Genomic DNA, 10,738 nt, shown 5'->3' with positions numbered 1-10,738 from the left:
AGTTTCAAACTTGACCTAGATATCATCAAGATAAACATTCAGACCAACTTTCATACAGATCCCATGAAAAATATGGCCTCTAGAGAGGTCACGTTTTTCATTATTTGACCTACTGACCTACTTTTTGATGGCACGTGACCCACTTGACAAACCTGACCTAGATATCATTAAGATGAACATTCTGACCAATTTTTATGGAGATCCATTCACAAGTATGACCTCTAGAGAGGTCACAAGGTTTTTCTATTTTTAGACCTACTGACCTTGTTTTTGACCGCACATGACCCTGTTTCGAACTTGACCTAGATATCATCAAGATGAACATTCAGACCAAATTTCATGAAGATCCATTGAAAAATATGGCCTTTAGAGAGGTCACAAGGTTTTTCTATTATTTGACCTACTGACCTAGTTTTTGATGGCACGTGACCCACTTTCGAACTTGACCTAGTTATCATCAAGATGAACATTCAGACCAACTTTCATACAGATCCCATGGAAAATATGGCCTCTAGAGAGGTCACAAGGTTTTTCTATTATTTGACCTACTGACCTAGTTTTTGACGGCACGTGACCCACTTTTGAACTTGGTTTAGATATCATCAAGGTGAACATTCTGACCAATTTTCATGAAGATCTCACGAAATATATGGCCTCTAGAGAGGTCACAAGGTTTTTCTATTTTTAGACCTACTGACCTAGTTTTTAACCGCACGTAACCCAGTTTCGAACTTGACCTAGATATCATCAAGATAAACATTCTGACCAATTTTCATGAAGATTTTATGAAATATATGGCATCTAGAGAGGTCACAAGGTTTTTCTATTTTTAGACCTACTGACCTAGTTTTTGATGCCACATGACCCAGTTTCAAACTTCAACTAGACATCATCAAGATGAATATTCTGACCAATTTTCATGAAGATCCATTGAAAATTATGGCCTCTAGAGAGGTCACAAGGTTTTTCTATTTTTAAATCTACTGACCTAGTTTTTGACGCCACGTGACCCAGTTTCAAACGTGACCTAGAATTTACCAAGATGAACATTCTGACCCATTTTCATAAAGATCCCATGAAAAATGTGACCTCTAGAGATGTCACAAGGAAAAGTTTACGGACGCACGCACGGACGCACGGACGACGGACACCGCGCGATCACAAAAGCTCACCTTGTCACTTTGTGACAGGTGAGCTAAAAATGCTAAGTACTCATTTTGCAGTGTCATTGCTAAATTATCATCGACACTGTAATGATACACTGCACAAATATGAATGCGGCGGCAGCTAGACATCCAGAAATTTTTTATTAGTATTAATATCCTATAAGGAAACTTATAATAAATTATTTGCCTTTTAAAATCTAAATTTCAGCGATGATGAATATGTCATGAGATTTAACAAATTGTTAGTAAGTCCAATTAAAGCATTGCTGACTAACTATAATAAACGACAACAACAGTATCAAAGCGTCTGTTTATTGCTGAAATACATATAATTCCAGAGACACATACAAAGCAAATAGAAGTTATTTTACAGCTATATATAATCAAACATTTTGATGGCAACAACAAAGCAAAAAAAAAAAAAAAAATTTGATCTGATAATACAACTAGGCAGTGAACAAAACTAAATTCAGAAATGTTTTACTACAGTTGATAGGATATACTTTACGCTGCAAATACAACCAGCTCGTCCAAGATATAAAATATGGAAAAACAAGAGCTGTCGGAGGACAGCAACGCTTGACTTTTCAATAGCCTTGTCAAATGAATGAATATAAAAGTCGAAAAGGGGGCATTATTTTGTACAAAAAAAAGCAAAACAGATTTTTGAAACATGTGCGCTGCACGTCAGATTGCCACAGTGAACAGGTGAGTGAAGTTTCAATCCATTCCCATCAGTGGGTACTGAGATACCAATTTACGTACAAAAACTTAACCGAATATTGCTATTTCGAAAAAGGGGAATGCTTTAATAAAAAAGCAAAATAGAGTTACGGAACCTGTACAATGTAAGTCAGTTTATCACAGTGAATAAGAGTGTGAAGTTTAAATCCATTCCCACAAGTGGTTACTGAGATACTAGTTTACATACAAAAACTTAACCACGCCGACGAATGGGTGAGTTTAAAAGTTCTCAGATAGTCGAGCTAAATTTTGCCCTACAATGTTGTTGTTCTATACTAACGGATCTGGCAAAAATGAAAGATGTGAATGGAATAAATATTGTAAAATAAAAATTAATAATTCATTACACTTTTGAATGAGGCAGTAGAAAAGCGAACACAAAACAGAAAATCATATAAATATATAATGTAGCATGATATAATAACAATGTCATTAAAATAAACAAAAGATGGATGAAAATTAACACATATTTTTGTCCTAAATCATGTATTATGGCCATGATTGTCGTAAGCGGTCGTGACCTTGGGAGTATTTAACTCCGTGTTATATGAGCCATGCCATGAGAAAACCAACATAGTGGGTTTGCGACCAGCATGGATCCAGACCAGCCTGCGCATCCGCGCAGTCCGGTCAGGATCCATGCTGTTCGCTAAAAGTTTCTCCAATTCCAATAGGCTTTAAAAGCGAACAGCATGGAGCCTGACCAGACTGCGCGGATGCGCAAGTTGGTCTGGATCCATGCTGGTCGCAAACCCCATTATGTTGGTTTTCTCATGGCACGGCTCAATTATTATGTTGCGTGACTATAGTTAGTATAATACTTTAATGATTTTGATATAATCATTCTCGCATACCAGAGGTCTACCGTGGTTCCCCGGATGAACCTCTGGCACATTTCGCCGATATTTGTGGTTTGGTTACATTACAGGTAAAACGTTTCAGCCAATCAGCGTCGTTTCGCTGCCGACTTACGAGGAATATTATTATTTCTTCAGGTAAATTTCTTAACATCAAATAACAGAAATAAATCTTTATTAATCGAAATAACGGAATATCGTCTTGATCCGTCGTTAGCAACTACCTTGCTTACATATTGTTTGAAATTTCAATTCGGCGTGCCAAATAGTGGCGAGCATTGTTTGGCTGAAACTTCTCCCGGTAGTTATTACGAGTGCGCATGCTCACCAAATAAACGACAGAAATAAATCAGAGGTTCGTCTCGGGATTTTGACGAACATCTGATGGATGAGAATGGATATAATAGTCACAGACAATATATTTACAATAATTAAAAATTGAAAATCGGTATATTTCACTCAGAGTTATACACGAAGCTTTACGGCACTGCAGTTTAATCATATCACCAACAAAAAAACCAGTGTTAACATGAAACAGTGCCATCGGCGTTTCTTTGGCAGCACTATTGCAAGAAAGTGATGTAATTATTTTTACAAAATAAAATTATCTTTAATACTGGTAAAGAGTAAAATCGCCTAACATGTGTTTACTGTAATGCTACATGCTGAATGTAATTCTTGTTCATTGTGACAAAGGCTTTTACATACAGCCATGTTGATTTGTATATCAGCTGTATAAGTGCGCTTCAATAATTGTGCAGATACGTAAATATCTGCAAAACTGTTTGCCAACATTGATATCAAGGTTTTCGTTTTTGCTTCAAATAGAGGACACAAAAATAACGTTTAAATCCATTACAAAAGCGACAAAGACTTCTGAAATATTTGCATATACCCAATCATTGTAGCGCACTCTATGAAATGTCTATCGTTTGCAATAGTTTCACTTGTTTGTTTGTGTTTTTGTCGGGTTTAACGTCGCTGCGACACAAAATGGCGACTTTGCAGCTTTGATGGTAAAGGAAGGCCCGATGTGCCCCTCCGTGCATTATTTCACCACAGGCGGGTACCTGGGTATAACCATCCACCTCCCTCACATGAGGAATTCAACGTCTATAGCGCCATTTTATGCTATCAATGTTGGTAGGTGGTGCTGTGTGCGCTATACTTCATATCTTTGTTTGTTTGTTTGTTTTGGGTTTAACGCCGTTTTCCAACAGTATTTCAGTCATGTAATGGCGGGCAGTTAACCTAACCAATGATCCTTGATTCTGTACCAGTAGAAACCTGTTCTCCGCAAGTAATTGCCAACTGCCAGACATGAATCAGAGGTGGAGGACGAATGATTTCAGACACAATGTCTTTTATCAAATCGTCGCGGAAAACATACGCCCTGCCCGGGGATCGAACTCAGAAGCCCCTGATCCGTTGATCGACGCTCTCCCTATTGAGCTAAGCGAGCTAAGCGGGCGGGCAGTGAAATAAAAAGGTGAAAATTCCACATGTCGCTCAACATGGCGAAAATTAAAATGTTGCAGGTTCGATTTGAATGAGCTTGTTCATGAACAGTAGTGGTAATGCAAGCTACCGCCCACGCCCCCTATCCCCGGGTTGAGTAGAACTCAACATTTGCACATGTTATAAGTACACAACAAAAGTACCATTTAGAGACATCCTCAGATGTGTTCATACGGCGGTATACACGGAACCTCAAATGATACATACGAGTGCAACTCCATGAAAAGGTTGAAAGGCGTATGGTTGAAATAATGGGCTGGCTCTAAAGTAAACACTAAATGAACAGTTGACGACATAGGAAGTGAATCTAAACAATATTTCAGGTAACGATATCACAATACAATAACTTGACTTAAAATTTTAAAGTACTTAAAATAAATTCATCAGCTTAGAAGTAGAAATACATTTTCGATAAGCAAACAGTACTTAGCAATGGGCTGAAAACATAACAGTTACTATAAACATCCAATTGAATCCAATTATCATTTTAAATGGCACTTATGGGTAACTACCAGTTCAATAGAACTTAATGGAATAGACTCTCATGAGAAATAAAATTACAAATGTAAATACATGTACAACGTTAATGATAGCAACGAAGATCTATATAAAGAAATAATATATATAAAGTTTGCAAGAAGATGTACATAAACTTATGTACAAAAACGAATTGAAATCAGGTAAACAGAGTGACCTTAGTTAGCACTTAAGCTGAAATATACACTCACTGGTAATAAAGTCATAGCAATAAAGTAGATATACATTTTGAAGAAAACATACTTTAAAGTGTACTCTCATAAGTTGGACACATTCTCGCATACCAGAGGTCTACCGTGGTTCCCCGGATGAACCTCTGGCACATTTCGCCGATATTTGTGGTTTGGTTACATTACAGGTAAAACGTTTCAGCCAATCAGCGTCGTTTCGCGACAAAATGTAGCGAACCAATCAAAATCGTCCGTGAAAAGCGTGACCGCGTCCTTTCATATCGATGCCGACTTACGAGGAATATTATTATTTCTTCAGGTAAATTTCTTAACATCAAATAACAGAAATAAATCTTTATTAATCGAAATAACGGAATATCGTCTTGATCCGTCGTTAGCAACTACCTTGCTTACATATTGTTTGAAATTTCAATTCGGCGTGCCAAATAGTGGCGAGCATTGTTTGGCTGAAACTTCTCCCGGTAGTTATTACGAGTGCGCATGCTCACCAAATAAACGACAGAAATAAATCAGAGGTTCGTCTCGGGATTTTGACGAACATCTGATGGATGAGAATGGTTGGACATGGCGATATATATCCAATTGTAATCATATATGTTTCTAAGTACTCAAGAGCAATAGAATATGTGTTAAATGAGTAGAAATATACACTCGTCGAAAATAAAATTTTGTACATATAAAGACGTAATAAATAGTCAATGTGAATGAAGTAGAAATGTGTACTTTATGGCAACGAAGTAAATGCTTATAAGTAGAAAACAATTCCTAATTGTTGTGATGTATATGTACAGGACACGTAGAAACACACTCAATGTCAATGGGGAATATGATCAGAGAGCTTCGTTTATTACAAATATACCCCGCCCCGAATTTTTTTCGAAATTGTAAAAAGTGAAAATTTCTTTAAGCTTCTAAGCGCAATAACTTTTCTTTGGGAAAAAGTAAATTTCATAAATAAGATTATCTATGCAATAGTCTTACACTACAAAAGATGTATCATTTTTTAATATTTTTACTTGACATTTATGGCCAGATAATTGTGTTTTTTCTATTTCTTAAAATACAATGAATTTTCAAGTTTACACCATCAATAGGGCGAGTTAAGTTTTTCTCATACTAGTATCCTACAATACAATGAATTTTCAAGATTACACCATCAATAACGCGATTTAAGTTTTTCTTATTTCGTACTATACAATGAATGAATTTTCAAGAGGGTGAGGTAAGTTTTTCTTATTTCCTACAATACAATGAATTTTCAAGTTTACACCATCAATGTATATTATACAAAATCTAAATTGGTGTCTGTATTTGATTTGTTTTAAGTTTAAACATTAATATGCACGATATATAGTTCATTGCATGGTAATGTTTGCATGAAAATTTGTTGCTTATACGCAGTTTGACATTATGAAACGAAGAGGTGTGCGAATAGCATGAACCTGCTCTGCTTGACAGTTTTGGAGATGTTAGCGCATTACTTTCCAAGTTTTAAATCATTATGGCTGTTTTAGAGGTTGCAGATGTATTAAACATCCAACCACTTGAATTTTAGAACGTCCAAACACTAATAATATGATGCTATGACGAAGAAGCCTATATCTTACCCCCCAAAAAAATCGATTCATACAACTGAACACTACCCGAGCTTAGAAAACACTGATATTTTCTGTATATTAATGTAGTAAATGTACATGAAAAAAATTAACTGCATGCTTAATCAGATGATGATCAGGCCTACCTAGAATGAGAGTAGAGTACACCTTGATTCGGTGTGATAGAAATAGACATACTCAATGAACATAATATACAAAGAAAGTGAAACATATCAAATGAAACTGTAGTACAGGGTATCCTCGTAACCTTTTTAAAGTACATATACATACCTAGTGAAACTGAAATGAATGGTACCCCTCTAAACTAAACAAGCAGAAATACACAATGTCAGTCATGCAAAAATGAATGCTGGTGAAATACTCAATCTGACTAAAGTACTTGATCTTCTAAACGAAGATCTGAGAACGACCCATTCACATACGTCTTCTGTATATTTTGGATTTCCAGTATTGCTATTTTTATTTTTGCAAATTTATTTTTATTTGAACCAATCAGACGACTTGTTCGAATGTCAAAGAGTAAGAAAAATGTGTAGTCATTCCAGGGCTCGAACCCGGGACCCTCGCTTACAGAGCAAGTGGCCTACCGACTGAGCTAACCGGCTATCTGTCATATTATGAAATAAGATTTGTAAATTTCAAACACCAAGGCTAAATGAAGGTTTGCGAAATGTTTTAAGTTAAGCTCTGATGGCTAGCGAAAGGGTCGTCAGAACGAGGCTATCAATAGGTCGTTCTCAGATCATATGCGTAGCTTAATAGGAGATGTACTTTAGTCAGATTGGTGAAATACTTTACAAAGTTCTTACACAAAACGGTAAACGTCTAGAACATAACTAGTACATGATAAATAAAATCCGTCTCGTTACAATACATTATAAATATAAACTAACATTATTGCTGACATAGAAACCACTACTGCGGTCTGCCGTGTACAGCAGTTCTGCTGGGGCAGTAATTTTACATTATATTTGACAATTCATTTATTTATTTATTTATTTATTTATTTGGGTTTTACGGCGCACCAACACAGTATAGGTTATATGGCGCCAATCAGGACTACAAAGTTTGGTTTCACATCTCATTTACATCGAAATAAAAACATGAGGTATGAAATCAAAATTTGCATACCTGCTGGAATCACAGTGTTACAGCAAAACCAAGTGTTAACACCCTATTAATCGCCTATTGTAGATCGTCCCAGAACCACATGAGGCATATTTGACAAACACCTCACACAATCTCTAAAAAGTAGTAAATGACAAATGTCACAGAGGACCAGGCTAAACATCAGTAGTAAAAGTACACCATGTTGAAACTCGGTGTCTTGAATTCTAAAGGATCGAGTGTTTTACTTCCAGATAATCGAAATTCGATTTAAAAAGATATTTTACACGTTTTATTGGGACGTGACTTGAAAAAGGTATTTTACAAAGCTTTGATGAACGATTTTACCTCCGACACATTTGAACCTACCAACAAAAACAATGTACAAAAATAACATATTGCAACTGTTTAACGAAATGTAGATACTAGTACCAGTTATATTGATTTCTTTTTTTTTTCATCTGACTACGACTTCAAATGCAAAACTTGTATGTTCCACAAATTAAGCATATTTTAGCTATTCCTCCCATGGTTTTTCAGCGAAGAAATCATCTCAAATAAAACACATAAGAATTTATCATTAATGTGTAAACAATAGAAGACTTTGACTGAAAATATAATATCACAACAAAATGTAGACAAAATGTTTCTTTGATCATTCAGTTTGTATCTGTGTACAGTATTTCAAAAATATGCAAAAATTGTAAATAGGAAACAAAAAACAAAAGAATTTGCTTAATTTTCAAAACACATTTGTACATAGGTATATCGCTACACATCACAAGCTGCAAATAAAAATCATAATTTATTTCTATCAGTCTGATTATAACTTGCATTGGTGCGTCGAATTAGCTTGTTTAATAGCATGATCTTTCTTTTTCAACTGTAGTAAGTCACACGACAACCTAACTTCGGTTTAAATGGGTCAAGCAACAGAATCTTGTGTGTACATAGCTTTTCTTGGAGCCTTTGGTTTTCCTTTAGGTGCTTTGGTTTCCTTTGGAAAAGAAAAGAGACAAGATAAGGTTTAATTTCATCATGTCAAACAACCATTACATTCTGCCCCAAATATATCATAAACAGAGAAAAAAGAAATGAATTGCCTTATCTTTATTGAAAGAACGCAACTAAACTAAAATACATCAACTGTACTGATAAAAACCATTGTATTCCTGCCTTAGAAATCAGAAAAAATTAAGTAAACGCGTATTATTAAATAAACTAAACTGGAACTTACAAAACTTTTTTCTGCAAGGAATATTGACATTATCAAATAAAATAGTAACAAGTTAACGTGTAAACCGAGTAACTTACTCCGGGTGGTATTGGTGCCACAGTTTCCTTATCAATTTGAGATTTTGTTTTGCTTGCAGAATTTATGTAATTCCATGCCTTTTTGGCTTGATCACGAGCCCTGTCTGTGACCTCTGAACTTCGTAATGTTACACCAAAGATGTCCTCGTGAAACCGGTTACTGTCCTGTATAACAGAAAATTGTCTTACTGTATAAAACGTTGAATCCGTTCTGTTATCTCCTTAGTAAAACGAAAACAGGTCAACCAACCTAAAGGTCATGATAAAAGTTTCAAGTCATTTGTCTTTCACATCTACTTTTTGTGTTTATGTTTGTTATTTGTTTGGAATTTAACAAATATCCATAGAAACAATGATTAATTGGCCACCATTACATAATCAAAATGCTGGTATGCTGATCGAAAGGGGTTTTAACCTTTATCAAACGAACACAACAGTCAAGTTTTTAAGTAAAGAAATAATCAAGTTGATATTTTTATGAACACTTTATGTCTATATGTTATGGTCTAACACCGAAATAAGAAAAGAACTGAGACGTTACAATTTGATAGCACTATGAAATAGATTAAATTTAAGTGTAATACCCTTAATTTCATTATGAAATTCTTCGCATCTTGCATTGTCATGTCTCCCTGTGTAGATAATATCTTTTCTAGAGTAGCAGTAACATCAGATGCCATTTTTACATCACCACACACATAAAAATGTCCCCCTTCTTTCACTATACAATTAAAAACGACAGCAGCATTCTGTTTAAGGATTGTCTGGACGTATGTCTGAAAGAAACAAAATATACGTGTGTCTTGAATTCATACCAGCTTCAGTGCATATCAGCGACTTTAGATAGAAAACAAAAGGGCCATGGTGGCTCTACATCGCTCACCAGAGTTGATCTGGCCTACTTACCTAGTTTTTGACCCCACATAACCCAGTTTCAAAATTTAACAAGCGATCATCAAGACAAACATTCTGACAAAGTTTCATGAAGACACGATCATAAATCTGGCCTCAAGAGCGTTAACAAGTTCTTCATGTGATTTGAGCACGTGACCTAGTTTTTGGTCCCACACATTCTAGATTCAAACTTGGCCTAGGAATCATCACGATAAACATTCTGACCAAGTTTCATGAGGACCATAAATGTGGCCTCTACAATGTTAACAAGCTTTCCCTTTCATTTCAGCGCGTGACCTAATTTTTGACCCGACATGACCCAGTTTCAACTATAACTAGGAATTATTAAGATAAACATTCTGACCAAGTTTCATAAAGATAATAAATATGGCCTCTAGAGTATTATAAAGCCTTTGATTTGATCAGGTGACCTAGTTTTTGACCCCACATGACCCAGATTCGAGCTTGACCTTAAAATATTCAAGACAAACGATCTGACAAATTCTCATGAGTTCCAAACTTAAAATGTGGTTTCTAGAGTATTAACAAAATTTTCCTTTGATCTGACCTAGTAACCTACTTTTGACCCCATATGACCCAGTTTCCAAACATGATTTAGAGACCATCAAGGCAAACATTCTGATCAAATTTCATGAAAATAGGGACATAAATGTGGCCTCGCGAGTGTTAACAAGCTTTTCCTTTGATTTGGCCGGTGACCTAGTTTTTCACCTCACATGACCCAGATTCAAACTTGACCTAGAGGTCATCAAGGCAAACATTCTGACTAATTC

The 10,738-nt window shown here is 35.6% G+C and overlaps 1 protein-coding gene across 1 annotated transcript in view; it reads right to left on the bottom strand.

Moving 5' to 3' along the window:
• Positions 1–6,135: 6,135 nt before the first annotated feature.
• The window catches only part of LOC123533726 (nitric oxide synthase, brain-like), a 78,162-nt gene continuing 73,559 nt past the window's right edge, over positions 6,136–10,738 (bottom strand). The window contains exons 25-27 of the mRNA XM_045315531.2: positions 9,635–9,826; positions 9,051–9,215; positions 6,136–8,733 (exon numbers count right to left, since the gene is read on the bottom strand). Of these exons, the coding sequence (XP_045171466.2) occupies positions 8,662–8,733; positions 9,051–9,215; positions 9,635–9,826 (429 nt within the window). The 3' untranslated portion in view covers positions 6,136–8,661. The remainder of the gene's footprint in view (positions 8,734–9,050; positions 9,216–9,634; positions 9,827–10,738) is intronic.

This window comes from Mercenaria mercenaria, chromosome 12 (assembly GCF_021730395.1).
Source record: "Mercenaria mercenaria strain notata chromosome 12, MADL_Memer_1, whole genome shotgun sequence".
Lineage (NCBI taxonomy): Eukaryota > Metazoa > Mollusca > Bivalvia > Venerida > Veneridae > Mercenaria > Mercenaria mercenaria.
This window is presented reverse-complemented; position numbering and strand designations above follow the sequence as displayed.